The sequence below is a fragment of the Nyctereutes procyonoides genome, unplaced genomic scaffold (genome assembly GCF_905146905.1).
Source record: "Nyctereutes procyonoides isolate TBG_1078 unplaced genomic scaffold, NYPRO_anot_genome, whole genome shotgun sequence".
Classification (NCBI taxonomy): Eukaryota; Metazoa; Chordata; class Mammalia; order Carnivora; family Canidae; genus Nyctereutes; species Nyctereutes procyonoides.
Window position 1 is genome coordinate 43,059,024 of NW_026575140.1, and position 23,746 is coordinate 43,082,769.

General features: G+C 41.0%; 1 protein-coding gene across 2 annotated transcripts in view; it reads left to right on the forward strand.

The window, feature by feature from the left end:
• Positions 1 to 22,993, forward strand: part of PGM1 (phosphoglucomutase 1) — a 62,339-nt gene extending 39,346 nt beyond the window's left edge. For both annotated transcript variants that reach the window (XM_055305810.1, XM_055305809.1), the window contains exons 6-11: positions 867 to 1,021; positions 4,016 to 4,131; positions 13,541 to 13,676; positions 16,634 to 16,817; positions 19,349 to 19,483; positions 22,350 to 22,993. In XM_055305810.1, coding sequence (XP_055161785.1) covers positions 867 to 1,021; positions 4,016 to 4,131; positions 13,541 to 13,676; positions 16,634 to 16,817; positions 19,349 to 19,483; positions 22,350 to 22,439 — 816 coding nt within the window. In that variant the 3' untranslated portion in view covers positions 22,440 to 22,993. The remainder of the gene's footprint in view (positions 1 to 866; positions 1,022 to 4,015; positions 4,132 to 13,540; positions 13,677 to 16,633; positions 16,818 to 19,348; positions 19,484 to 22,349) is intronic.
• Positions 22,994 to 23,746: the final 753 nt, after the last annotated feature.

Genomic DNA, 23,746 nt, shown 5'->3' on the forward strand with positions numbered 1-23,746 from the left:
AAAACTATAATGAGAGAATTAACCTTTTATTCTTTCTCTACAATTAGTATCTTTATAATAAACAGGCTGTTTTATTTACCCTGGTGACTAACAGACAAGGAAGAAATGTATTTTAGTAAGGTTTATATCCTTGGTACTTAGAGATGGTAGGCACTACACATATACTTAGCTGAAAAAAATTTTTGTTGCTCTGTTCCTTAAATTCAGCTAGAATCCATTATTTCTTAAAAAAAATTAACTTTCCAATATCAAAATTTTCAGAATCTTTCTGAAGCAGTGCATGATGGGAGTTTTCCTCCATACTCTGAGTTACTTGAGTACTTCTTGTATACCAGGCACCAAGGAAGGAAGCAGTGAGGGTGGCAGCATGTTTTGCTGGTTTCTGCATCAAAATGAAGGAGTCACAATTTAGGAGCCCTTTCTTGAAGAAATCTGCTTTGTCCCTTGAAAGATGCCTGGTAGACTCACCAAACTATGTGAATAACCAACATTTCCTTTCTTATTTCAATTTCTTCTCTCCTCTGGGAGAGAGGTGATTGATTCCAGAGTTTGGAAAAGGTCTGGGAGGTTAAAGTCAGCTGGCCTCTGGAGGAAGAACAGAGTTTTCGGTTCAGAAGGAGTTTCAATTCACTTTAATTGAAAACAGTTTTAGATTTTTGGCATGGGGATGCCTTCGGCACCGTGGTACTATGCAGATCCATTAGAAACAAAGTCCAGTGTTTAGAACCCAGTATGAATAAAAGTATCCGTTTTAAATTTTATCATTTAAAATTCTATAACCCCTCCCCTGCCCCAATGTAAGATAGTTTGGTTTTTTCAGCAGTTTTATTAAAAGCTCTTCCTTTGAATTCCCCCTTCTCCCAAAGGATCGAAACATGATTCTTGGCAAGCATGGTTTCTTTGTGAACCCTTCAGACTCCGTGGCTGTCATTGCTGCCAACATCTTCAGCATTCCATATTTCCAGCAAACTGGGGTCCGAGGCTTTGCCCGCAGTATGCCTACCAGTGGGGCCCTGGACAGGTAAGTCTCTCCATTCCCTTTCCTCACCAGGCTCTTCTCTATGTTAAGAACATTCTTCTTCCCCTTGCAGCTAGAGCATCTGAGGTATAGTATATGCAAAATGTTTATTGTATTAAAATTTTTTTTATTGAAGTATAATCAATATACAGTGTTTTATTAGTTTCAGGCATATAATATATTGATTTGGCAATTCTATGTATTGTTGGTACTCACCACAATAAATGGAGTCCCCATCTTATGGTTACGCATAACAATATGATTATTGTTATTGCAATTTGTCTGACTATAGTCCCAACACTGTGCTTTTCATGTCTGTGACTTGTACCTCTTAATCCGCATCTCCTATTTCACCATCCCCCACCCACCTCCCCTCTGGCAGCCGCCCATTTGTTCTTTGTATTTAAGAATCTGTTTGTGTGTTTGTTTTGCTTTTTATATTCCACATATTAGTGTTTATTTTATGAAGAGTGGGTGGGTTTTTTTCTGGATTAGATGTCCCCTCCCCATGCTTCCTTATGACCCTGCACTTCTCCCATTCCAGCACTTACCACACTGTTCTGATAGCTTGTTTGCTTAACTGTCTGTTCTGCTAGACTGTAAACTTCTACAGAGAAAAGACTATCTTATTTATTCACTTATATCCCATAGTGTGCCTGGTGCATAGTAGGACACACACTCAACACACCTTTAAAAAGTGAACAATTAGGGCAGCCCGGGTGGCTCAGCGGTTTAGCGCCACCTTCAGTTCAGGGCATGATCCTGGAGACCTGGGATCGAGTCCCATGTCGGGCTCCCTGCATGGAGCCTGCTTCTCCCTCTGCCTGTGTCTCTGCCTCTCTGTCTCTGTGTCTCTCATGAATAAATAAATATAATCTTTAAAAAAAAAAAAAAGGAACAATCGAACGTTAATGAAGAAAGGAGCAGATGGCAGCCTCACTACCCTGAAGACATCATTCTAGGGAATCATCACTGTCCTTTAGCACAGGTGCACAGTTTGAGCAAAAAAGTGATTTGAAGTAAGATGAGTGTATCAAAGAACTTTCAGAAAGACATTCCACCTCCAGCCCTTGCTGGATGCCCATCCATACCCAAACACAGTAAAGGTTCATTTATCCCAAATGCAAATAAACAGAAAGCTCAAATAGTTAAGGAAAATTATATTCAGTTTTTATAAGAAAGGAACCAGTGACAATAAACACTTGATATCTCTGATTTGCTTGTTTGTTTGTTTGTTTGTTTATTTATTTATTTCATAGCCCCTCGTTTAAAAAGGCTTTAAGGTGTCTTGTGAGACTGCATGTAAAACAATTGCAAAAATATAAGAAATAATATATGAAGTTTAGGGAGAATGTTAATTAGAATGTGTTAGGTGCCCAGTAAATCTTTGCTGAATGAATGGATAAGGAATGAGTGAATGAATAAAAGGTCAAGGTCAGAGAAGAAAGCAAAATGGATATAGCTAGGTTCTTCTAGTAATAAATAATGTTTATTGAACATGGCCTTGTGCTAGACACTGAGTACTTTGTGTTTTAAGTCATTTAATTATCAAGCCAACCTCGCGAGGTCAATGCTATCTATAATCCTACTTTCCATGTGGGAAAACAAAAGGACAAGGAAATAAAGTTACTTGCCTGAGATTACCCTGTTAGTAAATGGCTGAGTCAGAATTTGAACCCAGAACCTTTGCTTCTAATTGGCTCAACTGGGCCATGTAGTAGTTTCCTACTGTGGGGGAGGGGAGAAGTGTGTGTTATAGAATTAGTGCTGACTTCCTTCTGCTAAGAAGAAGTTAATGACTAATATTCATAGAGTGGTTTATACTCTACACGGAGTTTTTTAACATTCACCATCTTAATTGATCCTCACAGCAATCCTATCCTAAAGAAGAGGAACCTAAAGGTCAGAGAGGTTAGCTGTCTTGTTGAGGACCCCATAGCTAAATCAGAGCTAGAATTAGAACCTGGTGCTTCTGCCTCCACATCCTGCACCTGAAGTTGTGAGCTGATTTCAGCCAGGCTGTTGTAATTAGACCTAGCAGGTCTAATTCTGTGTCATCCAAGAGCAGTTTAATTCTAAATTTTGGAAAAATTAATAATCTAAATATAGAATCACAATGGAAATAACTCATTACCCAGGTAAAAGTTTATTGTACTTTGAGCTTTCAAGATTATAGATTTAATTCTCCTCAAATGTTAGCATCTGACATTGCTTTGCTAGCAATAAGATGAGCATTCTGAAAGGCAGAACTTATTAAAACAGTGAATGAAATGCAGATTATTCCTCCTTTTCAGAGGGAAAGGGATCTTTTAAAAAAAATGTCATTTAAAAGTCTTAAATAGTCTACAGGTACATAGAAAGGAGTAAAAGATGTGTTGAAGGGGACAAGGGACCAAGGAGCAGTGTGCGGAAGTTGTACAGATGGGAGACCCCCTAGACTCTGTCCTTTCTGAGCCTTCTGGTGAAATGAAAGGAGCATTGACTGGGCAGCTGAATAGCAGGCCGTTGGTCATCCTGGCTGTGTGACCTTAGGCTGGTCACATAACCTCCTACACCCTGTGTCCTTTTCTGTAAAATGGTGATCTCTTAGACCCAATATTTTATGATTCTGTGATTCTAATTGCAGCATAACATCACTCTTTTGTTCTCTATGGAGTGGTGACAGATGCAGTCTGTATCCAAAACATGTTGAGTTTAAATAGCCTCAAAATTAGCTTTGCACATTTTTGCTACTGTTGCTTCTTCTAAGATATTAAACTCAGTGACCTGAATTAATTCTTCCTTCTTCCTCTTCTACCCCCTCCTCTGACTCCACGTATAATGGCCCATTGTGCACTAGTTTTCTCCTACGATTTTCCACCCATCTTAGAATTATGTGTACCTCTGAGCAATGCTAAATGGGACCCTTGATTACAATAATGGTTGCTAGTTTTCCTCCTTCACATGGCTAAGCTAACAGTCCTGCTGTGATGTAACTTTGATTTCATGCCTTTGAAGGGTGGCTAATGCTACAAAGATCGCTTTGTATGAAACCCCGACTGGCTGGAAGTTTTTCGGGAATTTGATGGATGCAAGCAAACTGTCCCTTTGTGGGGAAGAGAGCTTCGGGACTGGTGAGTGCGTGGCCTGTGCTATCGTTTCCTTGCCTGTAAACATGACTTGTGGGGAACGCTTCCCACTGCTAAGGCAGGACTGAAATAGCACCCGTGGCCGATGTAGCCTAAATCAAGATGCAGTTTATTTATAACAACCCTGATGAAGTATACACATTTGAAAAGCCATGAGTGTGCTCAGCTGAGGAGGGCTAATTTTACTTCCAGAGGATTTCATCCACTAAGACAGGAAGTTTGGGGGCCTCCTGGGCGGCATGGTTAGTGCGTCTGTAGAGATTAAACAGAGCGATAAACATAGGTTTCTTCCCTCCGTGGTCAAGGAAACTTTTATAAATGTTTTCCTTTCTGGAAAGAAATATGGTGGAGCGAGTCAGTTTTTCGTTTTTATTTAAAAGGAGGTTTCAGTGCAGCATTAAATCTTTATCTTTCACAGGCCCAAGTTTGCTGTGGCAACAAGTTATGATTCATTTCGGTTAAAAGAAAGGAAACTGTTAGGGTGGAACATTTGCTAGGTGATCAAGAAATTAAAAATATGTCCTTGTCCATGAGGATGTCTGCATAAATTGTTAGTCTGAGGAGAGAGGGGAACGTGGTGGCATGCTGGGGACACGTTTCAGGACCCTTACACCCTTCTTTCTGTGCTCTCCCTCCTCCTCTCTACCTGTCTGTCCAAATACTGAAGTCCTAACTTCCATGACCTTCCCTTTGGCCTCCTCCGACCTACATCAGTTTCTCACCTCTTGAAACATCCATTCAGGCACATGGCCCTTTAGTCTTTTTACCCAGTATTTTGAAGTAAAAGGACTGATCTTGGTTCTTTAGTACCAAAGCAAAGCAAGGATCAAAATCGAGCCTTCTCTAAGCCTTGCAACTAGGTTGTAGTTCATACTAGGTTAAAGAAAGGAGAATGCTGATTTTATTTCATTTCTTACAAAATCTGGCATAGGATGGGTAGAATGAGCTGGTAAATTTGAGGCATCTATATACAAAGTTCTTAGAAATTTGGTATCCCTGAGGGAGTTGTAATGCTCCTTGGTAATGAATTGATTTGATAGAATTGGAGAATATAAGAAAGATAGATGAATCTTGGGGTTGAACAGTGTCCACCAAGAAGACTTGATGGTTTCTGAACATTCTCTGTCTTTGGTCAGGGAATACAAGGCCACTGCTTAGCCCTATCCTACTTCATAAATATATATGATGCCACGTTACTCCATGGGATACCAGATGAATGTCCACGAACCGATGAGGTGGTCTTATTCCATGAAATACCCACCCCTTCCCAATGTTATCAAGTACAGGATTGCTTTCAGTCATTCTTTTTTATAGATGAAGCTGTCTTTGAAGGCAAGGGACCATGTCTTAACCTTTGGTTCCCTAACCCCCTGTACATGTATCAATGCTGAACATAGTGAAAGGGAGAAAAGTTTAGAACAAGGTTTCCCAGGGTGTATGGGTGTGTGGAAGGATACTAATTCCAGAACAGGGTTCTGAGTTCAGTAGAGATTGGGAAACTTAGAATATAGCTCTCTGTCTTGGATATTCATAATAAAATTAGCATTCAAAGATTCCAAAACATTCTACTGTAAGGAATCCTCTTTATACAGTTTTACCTAAACGTACTTAGCTGTATCTCTCTCTCTGTCGTGTGTGTGTGTGTGTGTGTGTATTATATCTAGTAACATCTTGGCCCTACAGATCCATGTGGGAAGTACTGGGCAAGGTGAGTCCAAACCCTGGAGCCATATAGGAGTCCCTGATATGGACTGGCTGAGACAAACTTGGAGACAGCAAGTGGTTCCTTTCACATGACAGGGCTTCACCTACTGGAAGGCAGCTTACGGGTCCTCTCCTCTCCAGGCTACCCATCCTTAGTTTCCCTGGTCATTCCTCACTTCACATTGTTTATATACCCAGCTACCAGCTTCTAGATGCTTCCAAGTTCACCGGGCCCCTTAGATCATGTCCAGAACTGAGCCCAAATCTCCAATGACCTAACTGAGAAGTAAAGACTAGAGCGGAATGATTATTTCTAGAGAACTGGACCCTGTGCTTTTTTAGAAAATAGCTTTCATTTATGTTAGCTTTCAGGACCGTTCATAATACTGGTTAGCCCATATAATGAGGATAATTAATCCCCTTTAATTTTGTACTCAGGCAAATTTGCCACGAAAGTTTGTTGTTCATTTGAGGGATTGATTTCTTTGAACCCAGACATTAGACTTTAAATTATTTCTTGCTAAAGTTTCTACCTCTTTATTTATTGACCCAAATACTAAGTGCCAACCATGATTTTATCTTCCCTTAGATGTCTCTTCTGTCCAAAGAAAGAATGCATCATGAGAATGATCCACAAGCTCTTTCCCTTTGAAAAAAGAGAAAATTGTTCTGTAATGTTTCTGAAATAAACATTTTAAAAACCAAGCTGCATAGCTATGGGTCTCTACTGCTGTGAGTGAGTGGCAGCTGAAGTCATTTAACTGAACTTCTGATCTCCTTGTTTATAGAGGAGTTAATTTCCACCTGCTAGTTCCTTTCTGGTGACTGCTTCCTGAAGTTTCTTTACAATTTCTCAGAGTGGACATTAGTGATTAAACAAGCCTTGCAGTATTTCAATTCTATAGCTTCATTGAGTACAGGGTCATTTATTTCCATATTTTTTCAGGTGAGAGCAGAGGCAATTTCTCGGGAAAGCCTCCCTAACCTTCCACTGTGGGTCCAGTCCCTTTCTTATTGACTCCCATGGCACACACATTTGTTGCGTATATTATAGCTGTAATTTTAAAATTATTTATGGTTACTTAACTAAAATCTGTTGGCAGCACTAGACTATAAGTTCCATGAAGACAGGAATTACATCTGTCTTATTCTCCATCATATCCCCAGAGCCTCCTATACAGGCCAGCATAGAATAGGGGCTCAGCAAACACTTGTTCAATGCATGAGTGAATGAACACACTGTTCACTTGGTACCTTCCATTTAGATAAACAGAATCCTAGGGTTGGAAATGAACAGACTTTAAAAGTCATTCAGTGTGATTTCCTGTGTGTTGTTGGAATCATAGTTGGCAGTCAGTGCTCTTCTACTTAAGCACCCATCTCAGTGAAGAATCCTTACCTGATGTTTTGAAGCCATCTGCCACTCTTGTGGGGACTCTAACACCATTCCCACTCTGTAGTCCAGAGTCAGGGACCCAAGGTCTTGTTGAGCTTTTATAAAGAAAAGGAAGTTGACTTGCAAAGAAGTGCAAAGGAGTCAGACTTCAGAAGAACTGGCTCACCAAATAAAACAAACCATCAGCATTTCAAAACACAAGCCATAATATTACCAATGTTACCAAGCATACATTAGTCTGTCCGTGATGGAGGAACAGCAAGTGTCCACAGGATTACCATAGCCACAGAGGTTAGGACACTTCCTCACACATCAGCATTACAAATGCCAGGGTAAAGCGACTCAGAAATGGGCCCCAGAACTAGACAGGGTGAGCCTATTATTTTGGGTTGATCTCATGATGCAAAGTTATTTTTCCCCCTAACTGTGGATGATGATACACTTGTTTATACACAATGGCAGAGGGCAAAATGGTGTTCTGTCCCGCCTTGAATTTGTTGGGAAATAGGGAAGGAAATAGAAAGTGCAGTCCCAGATAGAATAGAATATCACTGCCTTTGAAATTCTCCCTCAGGAAAATGGAGGGCTGGGACAGAGGGTTAGGAAGGAGTTGAGGACGAACCAGGTATCATATAGAAATATGCCAGCAAATTATGATCTGGCCAGGTCTAGAGGTTAGTAACATTTTTTTCCTGTTTCATCTTTAAAAGGCTTTAGCGATGATGCATCATGTAGGAGTGATAACTTGAAGGAGCACAGCATTGATGCTTTGCAAATTTCTTTTAATTTCGTGTGAAAAGTTTTTCATGTTTGTACTTCTTTTCATTGACTCATTCCTCAAATGTGTATTGAACTTTAACTGTATCCCAGATACTGAGTGAGACTTTGGGGCACAGTGGGTATGATCTTGTGCAGGGCTCTGTAGAGTCCACATTTGGGAAAAGAAGTCAGGCTGTAATCAGGTAATTACAAGTGTGCAAAATGATCAGTGGTGAAGGACAGGGTGCCCTGGGAGCTTTACTGTCAGGTAACCTGGTTCTGTGGTGTAGGGGATTTGATTTTCTGTCTGGTTCTCAGCACATTCTAATTTGCAGAGCTCTTGAGTACATTTTCCTGTAGGTAAAGTCCCCATGGAAAAGTTAGAACATCCTGTCTCTGGAGATTTCCCAGACAGCCTACCCCACTAAAACTAGGCTGATAACCTAATTATAACTAACTCAGTTAAACTATTACCTGCATGTCCATCTCCCTCACCTGTATGTCTATGCTAATCTGTGAGGGCAAGGAACATGTCTTATTCATCTTGGTATTTTCTCATGTACTTGGAACATGGTAGGCACTGATTCGTATTTGTTGAGTATAAAATGGAGTTTGGGTTAAGACATGGTTCTTGCCTGTCAGATGCTTACTAGATTCCTCCAAAAGAAACAGTTCCAGGGTTAGTCACAAGGCAGTTCTGGGTTAATTGCTAAATGGAAGGTCCGGAGCTTGCTGGGGGAGAGCCCCTGAAGGTTGGAGTGATCTGGAAAGCCTTCCTGAGGAGCTTACTTGTCCTTTCAGAGTAAATTCATTTGTGTAATAAAAGCCAAAGAAGACAAGACTGTGAACAGAGCAGCTCTGCTGAACCTCCCAGCCAGTCAGCTAGCATCTGACCATTCTTGGAGCAAACTCTTATTGACTGTGTGCCAGACACACCAGTTAGGGATACAGCTCATGGTCTAGGTGGGGTAAGAACAGATAGGGGTGTTAGATACACTAGGGGTGAGCATGGAGGGAAACAAGAAAGCCATCCTGGGCTGGGGTGAAGTTGAAAGTAATTGCAGATGTTAGCCAGGCAAATAGGTGTTTATGGAGTGGAAATTTTCAGGCAGAGAGAGTAGCATGTGTAGAAGACCAAAAGGGAGGAGTGCTTGAGTGGTGCCATTGGCTGAGCATCTGACTCTTGGTTTCAGCTTCAGTCTGATCTCAGGGTTGCAGGATTGAGCCCTGTGTTAGGGTCTGCACTCAGCAAAGAGCCTGCTTTTGTTTCTCTCTTTCCCTCACTCCCTGCCCCTCCCCACCCTTTCTCTCTAAAATGAGTAAAATAAATCTTTTTTAAAAAAAAGATGAAGAAGACCAAAGGGGAGCTAAAGATGGACAGAGAAAGAGAAAGACAGATGCAAGTGTTTTCAGACAACTCCATATAGCTCTATTTCACTTGCCATTGCCCCATCCTGAGACCCATCCCCTGGCAGAGGCAGGCAACCAGCACTCCCCAGATGCCCATACTGGTAAATTGAACCTGATCCCTAAACTGTTGGCTTTTGGCTCCCTCAGCAAGGATTGACATTTTTCTTGGCTGAGGCCCAGAGTACACCGTGACTGAGCTGGGTTTATACTTATCACAAGGTGCTGATTAGGCTAAAGCGAAGTGGCAGGTGTTTGAAGATGCTGATGGGGCAGGATTCCCATGCACTCAGTCCGTGAGCTGGCCCAAGTGTGAAGACACCCAGTGCAAACCCCACCTCTGCCTGTGTGTCAGCTAGGACACAGAGGGGTGTTTGCTGGCAGTGTTTCCCTTTTCTCAAAATTATGGGAGCTTGGCTTCTTTTCCTCTTTTTAAATTAAAAGAAATGATGCCAATAATTCACATTCATAGTAGGAAAATTAGATGAGGAAGAAGAGGAAAACACTGTAATGCCACTGTCCAGAGAAAGAAACATACTGGGTTCTATTCCATTTTCTTTACCAATATGTACAGTTAAGAGAGATTCTTTCTGAAAGTTTAATAAGATAGTGGAAAGCCCTCATTTTCCCCAAATGTTTCTTTGTTTTTCTCTTATCCATAATAGTATTTTGCATTTATACAGTACTTAACAGTTCATAAATATTTCAACTCTCTTATCACAGTAAAGTCTTACAATTGTGTGAAAAAGGTAACATTATCCCCATTTTATAGTCAAAGACACCGAGACTTAGAAAAATTAAGGTAATAAGTAACAGAGGGATCCCTGGGTGGCGCAGTGGTTTGGCTCCTGCCTTTGGCCCAGGGCGCGATCCTGGAGACCCAGGATCGAATCCCACGTCGGGCTCCCGGTGCATGGATCCTGCTTCTCCCTCTGCCTGTGTCTCTGCCTCTCTCTCTCTGTGTGTGTGACTATCATAAATAAATAAAAAAAATTTATAAAAAAAAAAAACAGAGTTTCAGATTCTGGTTTTGTGACGTTTAAATATAAAGCATCTTCCACTGAAACACAACTGCCATGACTACATAAGCAGCAACTTTAGAAACACACACACACATATACACTATTGCCTTATTTTTTTATTTTTATTTTGTTAACTAATAGCTTGTCATCATTCATCAGAATCCTAAAGAAAATGAAATGTGTCCAGACTTTTGGAGCACCTGGGTGGCTCAGTTGGTTGAACATCTGACTCTTGATTACAGCGCAGGTCATGATCTCAGGATCCTGAGATTGAGCCCCATATTGGGCTACATGCTCAGCAGGGAGTCTACTTGAGAGTCTCTCCCTCTGTCTCTCCCCTGTTCTCTCTCTAAAATAAAATAAGTAAATTAAAAAAAAAAAAGAAAGAAAGAAAAAAATGTACCCAGACTTTCTGAGTATTAGAGTTACCTAGAGTTTTGATAACATGAAGGTAATTAGTGAGAGTAGTTAGAATTTCCAGAGAGACTAGAGATTGTGCAAATGGAATAGAATATTTGAGTATGTTATCCAAGGCAGATATTTTGTTGGTGATATTAGGTATGTGATTTACTTATCTCCAAGTAACTTGGTCAGAGTTGGGTAAGATGTTTAGATTTTATTTTCATTTCCTCATTAAATAAAAAGCTGAATTATTTACTTAGAACAGGAAAAGCACAAAGGATAACTGCCTCCTATGTTTTCAGTCTAGCCTAAAGAAATAAATAAATACAAAATAAGAAAAAGAAGAAAAAAAGGAAGGAAGGAAGAAAAATACCCATGGGAGCACAGACAAATAATTCCAAGTTGTATACTTTTGTCATGAATTCTCAATATATAGGAGAAGCTGCCAGAATCTTGCTGCTCATGGTGAACTATTGCCAAAACATCATTTGTAAACACTATAAGAGCCAGAGAGCTAATTTCTGTTCCTTGATATAGCAGTACAGGAAAATATAAAAGTTCATAGATAATAAAATCAGGTAAACCAAAAAATTGTTACATAAGGTGCTAAAAGTATTGCCTAACCTCCAGTTTTATCAGCCTCCAAGTTCTGAGAACTGTTGTTTATAAAAGTGGTATCTTACTTAAGAGATCTTTTGAAAAAAGTTGGTGTTTTTATGAACCAAACAAGGGAAGGAAAAAATATTGTAATAGATTAATTAACTGATGAACAACTGTAAAGGAATGCAGTGGATGAGTTTAACTATTCCGTGTGCTATTCTAGTCACCAGACTTAGTTATAAGGATAAGTAAGAGATGTCTCTAAGAAATACGTGAAAAGTGGGGTGAAAGGCTCATAAATAGATGATTAAGGAATATGGTACCACAGCAGAGGTTTTGAGCAGGTTGCTATGGGAGAAGAAAGAGAAAGAAAGTAGCTCATAACTGTGTAGGGAAGCTGGAAACTAGTCCCAGATGGGAGAGGACATTTGAGTTGGGTCTAAAAGGATGAAAAGAGGAAGGAAACAAACTTAACTCATACTTATTACATAGTCAGCATTGTGAGATACTCGATGTTCTAGGAAGAGTAAAACCCAGTGGGAAGTCAAGAAGGGCACAAAGGCACATAAAGAATTCAAGGTATACTAATATACAAAGCACTGTCAGAGAGGGGTTGTACTGAGTCCTATTCAGAAGTCAGAAAGTAGTGCTCAATATGGTCCTCGTGTGGTGTGTTTTGTTTTTTGTTTTGTTTTGTTTCCTTTTTAGCATTAGGATGTTAAGGGCAAAAAACGAGAGTTGTGTCCCACATCAGGTTCTTGGAAAAGGGTCTCCGTCCTTAGAAGCACATCCAGATGAGCGAATCTGTGAATTTTGGTAAAGATTTTAGCAAGTGCCTTAGAAGGGGACAGATGTGCCATACTTGATCTAACCAAATCCCTGTTGGTTAAAGTAAGATATCCTAGATTGGGGTTGCTGGATCCACAGGTAGATCCATTTTTAAGACTTTGATACTTTTTGCCAAATTACTCTCCAGAAGATTATACCTTTCCCTGCAGCAGCATGCTGAAATCCCATTTCCCTTATACCTCTCCTGGTACTGGGTATTCTCATTTAAAAATCTGTGGCCATTTGTCAAGCAAGTTGCAATTTCTTATTGTAGTTTTAACTTTAATTTGCTTTAAAAAATAATACTAGCTTCTTATGTAATTGGGTACCTGTATTTATTCTTTGGTAATTGTTTATATCCTTGGCCTATTTTTCTATTGAAATCTCACTTTTTTCTTGTTAATACATAAATTTTTTTCTATACTGAGGTGCATTAAACATCTACTTCATATTGCAAATGTGGTTTTTTAAAAAGTTTTCTAGTGGCCTTTTATCTATAGCTATTTTGCTGGTAGAAATGATCATTTTTAATAGACAGATACATATTTTTCATTTATGAATTCTGAATTTACCTGTATTTGCCATCCCCATGACTTAAAAATATATATATTTTTTCTATTATATTTCTATTATATATTTAAATTATATTTATATCTCTATATATCTTTTATTTATACATCTCTTTGAGGATTTAAAGTTTTCCAAATTTTATATTTCAATGTGTAATCCATCTGAAAATCTTTTTTGGTACAGTGTTTTATAGCGGAAAAAGTTGAATTTTTTTCCAACTGTCTAGCTAGTTATCTAAATACTGCTTAAAAAAGTGTAATTCATTCTTTTCCTACAGGCTTGAAGTAACACCTTTATCATATATTCTAGTCACATATGTGTTTGGGTCTCTTTCTAGGTGCTCTCTTTTGTTTCATTAAACTACCAGACTTAATTATTGAATATAATGGTGATGTTCTTCTGTTGTTTGGGTTTTTTTTTTTTTGCTCACATTTATACTTTATAAATGATATATCAAGTTCCACCAAACTATTCCACTTACATTTTTATTGGCATTTGCTATAAATATCTCTATTACTTTGGGAAGCATCAACTTCTTTTCAATATTATTTTGCTTTGTTCAATATGTGGTTCCTTCCATGTATTCAAGTTCCTCAGTAAAGTTTTATGACTTTTTTGGTTGGGTCTATATGTTTACTCTTGAGTTTATTCCCATATTGTTTGGAGAAATCACAATTCTCATTGCTGCTTACTGTCCACCTGCCAGGTTCTGATCACATTCGTGAGAAAGATGGCCTCTGGGCTGTCCTCGCTTGGCTCTCCATTCTAGCTGCCCGGAAACAGAGTGTGGAGGACATTCTCAAAGATCACTGGCAAAAGTATGGCCGGAATTTCTTCACCAGGTAAGTCACAGCCTGGCTGGGGTACGGAGGTAGGGTGGGGAAGTAGGCAGAGAGAGTTCTCATGTGTACAAATTTTTTTGTCTCTCAATTGATAATAAAATCCTAGTTCATCTAGCCTCTATAAATTGAGGATTTTTAAAATAATTCAGTCTGGATCACCTTTTATGTCAGCCACAAAGAAGACGCTTAAAAATTTAGTTATCATAGTCAAAAGAATAAATGTCTTGTAAGCCTTTTTAAAATGTACTTGCAGGTGGACATGATAATTGCATTGGATTTGGATTCAGAAGAACATATTAGAAATTTATTTCTGCCCCTTTGTGGATTGGGAAATCATTTAACGTCTCTCCAACAGAAAATTGTACTCATTTTTCTCATTTGTAGAAATGGAAATAACAGTCCACCGTTGAGTGGATTAAATGAAATATGAGTCTGAAAGTGTTTTATAAACTCTGGAGCACTCAAAGTATGGAAACTTTTTTTTTTCCTGAAATTATGGAAACAATTATGCTTAGTCTAAATCAACTTTTCTGACTCATTAAAATAGGTCCCCAAGGGCTGCATACTTGTCAATACTTCATTCATTGATTCAATAAATACTGTGTGCCTACTTTCTGCCAGGCACTGGGGATTCAGCAGTGAACAAAATACTTAGAATACTTAGTAATTCTTCTTTGCCTTGCATACTTCTATTTTTAAAAGTCATTAATGTTTTTTTTCAAGTGGTGGCTTTTTACTAATTCCAATATGCCTTTCCCCTGGTAAGCATAAAAATCTAACAAAATTTTTCCTAGACCTCACTGTTCTAATTATTGAAAGGAATTATGAGAAAAAGAAGAGTGGATGAATTGCTTATCTGTAAGAAAGGCATACATGTAATTTCTTTGGATCTCACTTGCCTTTTCTATAAAATAGGTGAGTTAAATTGGAGAATTTAAAAAAATACATCACAGATTGAATAGTCCATGATCTCTGGATAGTCTCACAAGAATTAAACCTTAAGCAACTCAGCCTCCTTAATTAGAATGCTTTTATCGACTTTAGAGACATTCATTGCTGTCTTTCTCCCTCAAGTCATTCTTTTGAGGATGGTATAAGTAAAAACTATCACATGGTATCGCAACAGTAGCCCTGAAAACCAAGACAAGGATCTCTACTTTCTAAGAACCAGAAAAACCTGGTAATTCAGAGCAGTAGTCATGAACTCTCTAGAGCCTAGAATGTCATGAAGACAGGACCATGTCTGTTTTTGTGCTTCATGGGATCACCAAACACTTCACTCATAGTGACACTGTAAATATGCTTTGAATAAATAAATGAATGAGTTAACAAGTGAATAGTAGCCACAATGGAATAAGGTCACGAAGGTTTGTTCAGAGAAGGGATCACTCTTGAATCAGTTAAAAGCCTCCTTCTAAAAATCATTTTAACATATTTTTGTTAATTTTAAGTACAGCTTACTATCACAAATAAAGTCTCTAGAACCTGCATTTAGGCACTTTGTGTGCATTCTTTCATGCTAGCCTCAAAACATTTATTGATAAGGCAACAGATTTTGCTAGATGAAGCAACTTGCTCATAGTTGCACAGTTAGTAAGTGATAAAGGCTAGATTCGTAGGTAGTTCTGATGCCAAAGTCCAGATTCTTTTGATTATGCCCTTTTGTGTCTAGGATTTATAGAACACTTCCCCCAAACACCCAAAGGTCACAGATGTAAAGCACAAACACCTGGTTATAATTTCTTGCTGTTTATCATTTTAACTAGGGGAAAAAGCTGACTTAAAGATTAAGGAGACTGTTGTCCTTGATTCATAGAATCCTGGAGCCAGAACAGGTTGGCCTTAATTCTCCAGTATTTCTCATGTCTCAGAGGTGTCATCTTGCACATATCATATTTGTTTCACTATTGCAAATAAATATAGACTCTGCTGTCTTGAGCTTCTAAAAAAATAACTCTCTCAAGAGGTCAAGAAAAGCCACCTGTTGGGGATCCCTGGGTGGCTAAGTGCTTTAGCGCCTGCCTTTGGCCCAGGGCGTGATCCTGGAGACCTGGGATCGAGTCCCACGTTGGGCTCCCTGCATGGAGCCTGCTTCTCCCTCTGCCTGAGTCTCTGCCTCTGTCTCTATCTCTGTCTCTCATGAATAAATAAATAACATCTTTAAAAAAAAAAAAAGGAAAAAGAAAACCCACCTGTAAGAGTCTTTAACTTCATAAGAAAGAAATCAAGAACAGTTCTTAGAGTAATAATAATAGTCATAACAGTCAGAATTTCTTTTTTTTTTTTTTTTTATGCTTTGACATTGCTGTGTCTACACCAGCTCTTCTCTGCCAGGGTGAACCCAAAGCAGTTTGGACCAGAATCCACCCTCACTAATAGGACAGGGGTGTTTCAGATATAAAGAGTTAGGGTTTAGCCACTTCTATCTAGTCAGTGAAAACTTGGCCTCCCTTTAGGAAGCTCCTGTGGAGACTGGAACTCTGCTTCACCAAAATCTCAGCAGCCTCAGGCAGGTCCTAGACTGGGAACCATCTCAGCATTTATCCCAAAGAAACTCTAGGAGTTTGGAAGAGAAATGCCTGACTCATGTGTTTCTTGATGCAGAGTCCTCTAGAGAGAGCATTGCATTTAATAATACCTCCTCAGGATGCAGTGATTAAATGTTAGACTCTCTCAAAAGCCTTTGAAGCTTCTAGAGCGAGCTTGTTCTGTAGAAAAGCCAAGATGGGGGTTTTCTGTTTACTCAGAGTCTCTTAAACCTTCCCTGAAATCCTGCAAAGCCTTCTTCTCATCCCTGATCTGCTCCCTCCCCAGAGACGGACAAGCTCAGCCTTTTGCCAGCTTCTTCTAAAGTTAGGAGGTTTAGGGGAGGGCCAAATAAATGATGAAGAAAGTCGTAATCTACCTCAGTGTGATCTGAAGTCAGTGCATGGCTCGACCTTTGTGACTTCTTGCAGGTATGATTACGAGGAGGTGGAGGCTGAGGGTGCCAACAAAATGATGAAGGACTTGGAGGCCCTGATATCTGATCGCTCCTTCGTGGGCAAACAGTTCCCAGTGGGTGACAAAGTTTACACCGTGGAGAAAATTGATAACTTTGAATACAGTGATCCAGTGGATGGAAGTGTTTCAAGGAATCAGGTAGGAAGATTTATGTGTAGTGGGAGAGAGGCCTCAGAGCTTCATCTCTGAAATCTCAAGAGAATAAGGCAAAAAGCCACTTAATCATTTGTCCTTTGCTACCTTTTTTTTTTTTAAATGATTGCCAGCTTTTTGCTGGGTCACATATAACTTGCAAATATACCTGTAGGGAAAATGGGTTTTGCCCTGATTCTGTGTACTCCCCTACGTCCCTTATTCTGAGATTCTTAGCCTTGGCTCCAGAGGGATTTTTATATCCCCCAGAGTTTTGTGCAAGACATGTGTTGAGTGCATGTGCAGAAGGGAGACCTAGAATCTAAAGCTGAAAAGGTGAACTACTGCCTTAGCTACCAATCCCTTTTTTTCTCTCAAGAGATTATAGCAGAATGCCAGCCACGAGAGGCATTATCATAGACGTTTCTCTGGTATGTCCTAATTTCTAAAAAAAAAAGAGAGAGAAGAAGAAAATAATTGATGAGGCGTTCTAGACTTAGAAATGTTAGATAGCTGTTACTGTCGGCAGCACGTGACTTGCAGCCAGTCCTAACACAGCAGTGCATAAGCAAGACATCTCAGTTGAGAACCTGGACCCTGTCTGGATACAGACAGAGCTGTTAGGGTTTCCCTCATTGGGTGCCAGAGACCCAGGGTTGCAGGCTGGGTTGGTCCTTGACCAGGTTTCTCACAAATACCCGGGGCCTGGGGTCCTCTCTCCTCTGGTTCTGCTGTTGTCACAGGTTAGACTCACCACTGATAATTTAGAAGCAGAGATAATAAAGAGGGAAATGAAAATTCTTTTACAACTTTCCAGGTTGCTTTTTTCATGGACCTAGATTTTTGGCCTGGTCCTTCTCAAGGCATCCAACAACTTTGAAGGAGATGGACCGCAGGATTGATTTAGTGTCTGTCTGGAGAGCAGGCAATGGATGGGTGGGTGGAGCATGGCCACAGCGACCCTCAGCGCCAGAAGTGTCCCATCCTCAAAATGCTAGCACAGTAGGCTTTTTCCCTATGCCTTTTCACCCTCTGTGAGAACTCTGGATGATTGTAAGCGATGTCTGAGATAATTGGAAAAAGAGAGGTCAGGGGTAGAGTAGGAAGTGGGTATGGAAAGGGGAAGGTGGGGTCCAGAGGATGCCAGCGTATAAGTTTTTGTAGAGAAGCCTTCAGAGAGAAAGTAGGCAATTAGGGAAAGTAAACCCCAACTCTACAGTGTACCCAACATCTGTGAGGAAGGAGGAGGGGAGCTGAGGTGAATGTGGGATGGGTGTCAGCATGAGCACGGGTACTGCTCTCTCTGCACTCTGTGAGGAACGACTCAACAGCTTCATGTTCTATAATCAGAAAGTCTGAGCATCTAAATGGAAGACCAGGTAGGAGGGAGAATCTTCCAAAGTAGATATAGCATCTACCATCAAGTGAAAAGAATTTGGAAGCTTCAAGTTGAAGCTGTGGGAGAGGTAGACCAACCTGGTAGGTTTCTGGAAGCAAGAAACAATAAATGAGAATTAACGGTATCCTCCCCTTTGAAGATGACTGAATCAGGAAGGTACTTCAAGTGTTTCATCTGCTATCTTTACTGCCGAATGGCACAATGAAACATGGGGTGGGATTTGGTGACAAGCGGAGCTGTCTTTGGTGACACTGAGGAGCAGTGTCTTTCCTCCTGGTTGGTTTTTGACTTTATGTGAAATTCTTCTTTGTATGGAAGGATGATGGGCTCACGAAGACAAGAGAGTTCTCAGATAACTGTCTTGCTGAACTTTCCTACCTCAGATGACAAAATACCTACCCAAGAGTCTTCAACTTCAAGTCCCCTGAAGCAAGAAGATTCTTGAGGATGAGAGATGCTGCCAGGAGGGAAAGAAGAAGGCAGCAGGGGGTCAAGGGCATGGGTTTGGCATGGCGCCCACACACACCCTGCTTGGAGTCCTCAGGCATGGAGGGGAGCGGAGGGGAGGTGATCACTCAATCCTGCTTGCTAGGTTGGGAATAGCTGGCTTCATGTGAGGGCATGTGGCCTCATGTTCTCTGTTTGAGGCTCTTTATTGGCGATTTGCAAAGAGGCCTTCCTCTCATCTGTCTGGAATCTGTTCTGCTCTGGTTTCAGCCCATTCTGCCCAGGTTTTCCTCCTGATCTGGGGGTCAAATTTCTGCATCTAGCAACTTATTTGTTTACTTATTTATTAGGCTTCAAACTGGAATGGTTAGTCCATAAATTACAGGGAAGTGGGGAGAGGCAAGGGAGGGAAGGCCTGTGTCATACAGTACCTCTAGGCCCTGGATCAGATTTCCCACCTGACCCTGGGAATGCTTCTCTCCCCATGAGCTCAGTCCCCCTTGGCTGGACACAGTGACAGTCTGACCAGGGCAGGATCATGACGCTTAACTGCTGTCATTTATCACAGATCTAATCCTCCGATTGATCAAGTGTGGATGAAATTAGATCTCCAGGCTAATCCCTTGTAATTTACCAGTCTTCAGTTTCCCTTCCAGCTAGTGATGAAAACATCTCTGCTTATCCTCTCCAGGGCTTGCGGCTCATTTTTGCGGATGGCTCTCGCATCATCTTCCGACTGAGCGGCACTGGGAGTGCAGGAGCCACCATTCGTCTGTACATCGACAGCTATGAGAAGGACATCGCCAAGATCTACCAGGACCCTCAGGTGATGCCCAAGCCCTGTGCCCTGACTGGCTCATTCCGTTGGAGGGAATGATGGTAGTCGCACTATTTCTCAAATGGTCAAACACGTGTGCTCACTTTTCTCCATGTCTCCTTCAGTACATCGTAACAACAGTTAAGAGCTAACAATTATCTCAGCATTTTCTATTTGCCAAGTTCTATTCTAAACCCATTACCGAAATGGAGGTACTCATTTAAGTCTCAAATGAGGTAGACTCTATTATTATCCCTGCTAGAGATAAAGAAACAGAGAAAGATGAAGTGGCAGCTAATAGGGTCACATGCCTGGTAAGCAACAGATTCAGGATAACTCATCTTTATTTTTTCTAAAGATTTTATTTATTCATGAGAGACATAGAAAAACAGAGGCAGAGACATAGGCAGAGGGAGAAGCAGGATCCCCAGGGAGCCTGATGTGGGACTCGATCCCAGGGCCCTGGGATCACGACCGGAGATAACGGCAGACACTCAACCTCTGAGCCACTCAGGTGTCCCAGGATAACTCATCTTTAAGTCAGCTCCTCTTTTGGCATTCTGGTCTGTCACTGGTCACTTGCCACTTTGCTTGGGCTGATAGCCTTTTCTGGCAGAGCACACACTGGTTCCAGATTTGGCACTGGGGCAGAGAGTTTCATGACCCAGCAACAAATGTCTATGTGGAAGAGTCTGCAGACTTGAAGCCTGGTGCTTTAGACTCCCAGCTGCCCAGGGTCTCCAGAACTATGTCAGAGTGAGGAGGGTCCCTGGAGCCAGAGCTGGGGCAGAAAACTGGGATGACAGCCACTCTAAGGGAGGAGCCACGGGGAGACTATGACCCACAGCGGACTTTCACCTCATTTGTTCCTCACACGATGGTCTTGACAAATGCTCCCCAACCAGAGTTCCGTAGCCAAAAGAAGTGTAGGTCTGTGGTACATTAACCCCTTCTTCAGGATTCATAACACACTGTACCTTGAGGGCTCTGGGAGAACTTACAGGAAAGACACCTGTGAAAGTAGCATTTCACTATGCTTATTATTCCACAAAGATTTTTTTCTTCTAACACCTGATTAAAATCCTCGGAAACTCATTTGGAAAACCTTGGCATAGCAGTTTTGAGCATAAATTTTGGGTTTAGAAAGATCTTGCGGTTTTTTTTGTTTTTTTTTTTTTTGTTTTTTTAAGATTTTATTTATTCATGAGAGACAGAAAGGGAGAGAGAGGCAGAAACACAGGCAGAGAAGCAGGCCCCATGCAGGGAGCCCGACATGGGACTCAATCTTCAGGATCAGGCCCTGGGCTGAAGGTGGCGCTAAACCGCTGAGCCACCTGGGCTGCCCAGATCTTGTTTTCTGATTCAGCTCCTGCCACCTGAGTAGCTGTGTGTCTGTGGGCAAGGCGTTTCAGTGCTCTGAGCCTTGGTTTCCTGGCAGAACACGACCTACTTCTCAGAGTTACTATAGGGATTTAAGGAGACACGGGGTGCAAAATTCTAAACATTGTGCCTGGCACATGGGATTAGCTTTTGAGGAAGCTCTTAGAGTTATTTTTATTACAAAAAAAGAGGGAGGTGAGAGGATGCTTCACTTTTACATTTTTTACAGTGGCCAGACTTCAGTTTCAGTCATTGCCTGATCTCTGTTGTACTACAGGTGTCCCTAAAACTTAAACCAAAGGCAGTGGTGTCTGCATTGTAGACCCACAAAATAATAGAGCAAGAGGGAAAAAAGCAGGGAATTGTGTTTTTTGTCTTAATACCTGGAATGGTAGATAATAAAGAATGAATGAAAGATGAAACATAGTCCTTGAAACATAGTCCTCTGGAGGTGAGAGGGAAGTGGGGGAGGAAGGAGGGAGGTAGGTGGGAGGGAAGAGGGGAGGAAAGCGAGAAGGGAAGAGGGAGAGGAGGAGGAGGAGGGCTCTGAAGGGTATGTGGTGCCCACATTGCCTAGGTGTACCACCATTCCAGCTAGGAGATGCCTTCCCTTACTCTGGAGCTGCTGGGCCTCAGCCTTGGCCCTTAATGGGACCATTGGAGCCCCAAGGGGAAAGGCAAGTGGTGTGGTCAGCATACGGAGCTGCTTCTCCAGCTTTCATCCAGGAATAATGAGTTGGTGGAGATTAAGATGAGGGAACGTAACAGTGGGCAGTAGGAAATGAACTATTTGTGGCTCTGTCCTTGAGTCATTTGGTTAAATCATTTCATGTTTTTAGGTACCAGTTTCCTCATCTCTAAAGTGGGCCGTTGAGCTAGAGAAGTGGTCTTTAAAAATTTTTTAAATTAAAAAATATTAAATAATATTTATATTTATAAAATATAATGTTCTATTATTCTGCAACAGCAGAGTTCTTTTATTTTTTTCCCCCTAAGTGAGAGGTAGTTGGGAGGGTAGTGCTGTCACATTTTGGAAAGATCTCTTTGGGTACAGTGGAGGAAACAAAGTGGAGGATGCAGAAGTGGAAGTGGAAGCACTATTGTTCCAGGTGAGAAAGAGAATGTTGATTAGGCAAGATCTGTGGCCCCAGGATGGTAAGAAATGGTCGCTGTTGAGAGATACTTAGAAAGGTAAAAGCCACTTAGGCTTATGAATAAATTGGACAAGGGGGATATGGGAGACGAAAAGGGTCAAGTGTAACTCTAAGTTGTTCTTTAGCTTTACATGATAGACTGAGGTGTTGAGTCACTGAGATAGGGAATGCTGGAAGCAGATATTAGGGGGAAAGATTGTGTTTAGACTTACAGAGTTTGAGGAGACTTTGGAATATGGGAGGAGGCAGTTAGATGACTCTTGGAGACAGTCTTGGGGCTGGTACTATGGCTCTGTGTCTAGAGAAAGTAATGGAAAAGATTCTCCTTGTGTCTTCCTCAGGTCATGTTGGCCCCCCTTATTTCCATTGCTCTGAAGGTGTCCCAACTCCAAGAGAGGACAGGACGCACTGCACCCACCGTTATCACCTAAGAAGACAGGCCAGATGCAGTACGTCTTTCTACCCTAGGACCCTCCAAGTCATCTGATCGAAGAGCATGGACACAGACAAAATGTATTCACCCAGGCTTTTTAGGATTTGGTTTTTTCTACTAACCAGTTGTTGATGAATGGCATATTAGTGCAACACTGCCGATTGAGATGCCATGAGGGAAAGAGGACCCAGGGGCTTTTGCTAATGTCCCTCCCTTTTCATGCCCCTAGGCCCTGCTGTTGTGTGGGTTTTGTCTCCCTAGCACCACCTTCTGTTTACAATGTGAGATGGAGGTTGAACATCAGCTAGTGAGGCCATTTCTCATCCTTAGGATGTGCCAATGAAATGACAGCACAAGTTTCTTTCTCTTTGGTGAATTCTTCCCCCATTAATTGTTTACATGTGATCCAGCAAAATGCAATTTCTGGTGCCTTCTCTCTGATCTGTTCTTTCCTCAGAGTGAGACGTGCTTGTCTACAGATTTCTGCCTTGTTTTGCCACATAGTCCCATTCACACGAATATTTTGGGATATTAAAGCAAAATAAGCCACTATTTCTTGATGTCTTTTTTTTCTTCAAAATGCTCTCTCAGAAAAGAAAGTAGTTTGTTTTTTTTTTTTTTTTAAAGAAGGTATTGTGTTTTGTTTGGATGTCCTAGCTAGAAAACAAAATGTTCTCTGTGCTAGGTTTAAAATTCTTATATTCAGGAACTGTAATTTCATATCTTAGTAGGGTCAACTGAGCCCTGGATCCATCTGAGGCAGATAAAGTAAGCACAACATAGTTAATTTGGAATGAAGGAAAGCAAGATGATTTTTAGGAGATCTTTTTGTTTGTTTTTCAGGAGATATTAAATAGCAAGCACGGTCATGTGCCTTGTGGTGTTGAGATACCATAATGCCTATTGAGAGGACAGAAGCAGAACTCTTAGAATCTGAGAGCAGGATTACTGGCATTTGGCTGGATATCTTGAGCCCTTTGGCATCTTACTCATCTTAGAACAATTATTATCTTTAATTAAAGATTTTATTTATTTGAGAGAGAGAGCACGAGCAGGGGAGAGGGAGAAGTAGAATTCCCTGCTGAGCAGGGAGCTCGACATGGGGCTCCATCCCAGGATCCTAGGATCATGACCTGAGCTGAAGGCAGATGCTTAACCAACTGAGCTACCCAGGCACCCCATCTTAGAACATTTATATTCAACCCATGAGTGTAATGTGGTAGTTAAAAGCATAGTTTGGGGAGCCAACAGACCTGAGTTTGAATCCTTCTTGAGACTTTGAGTCACCTTTGAATATGTTCTCAG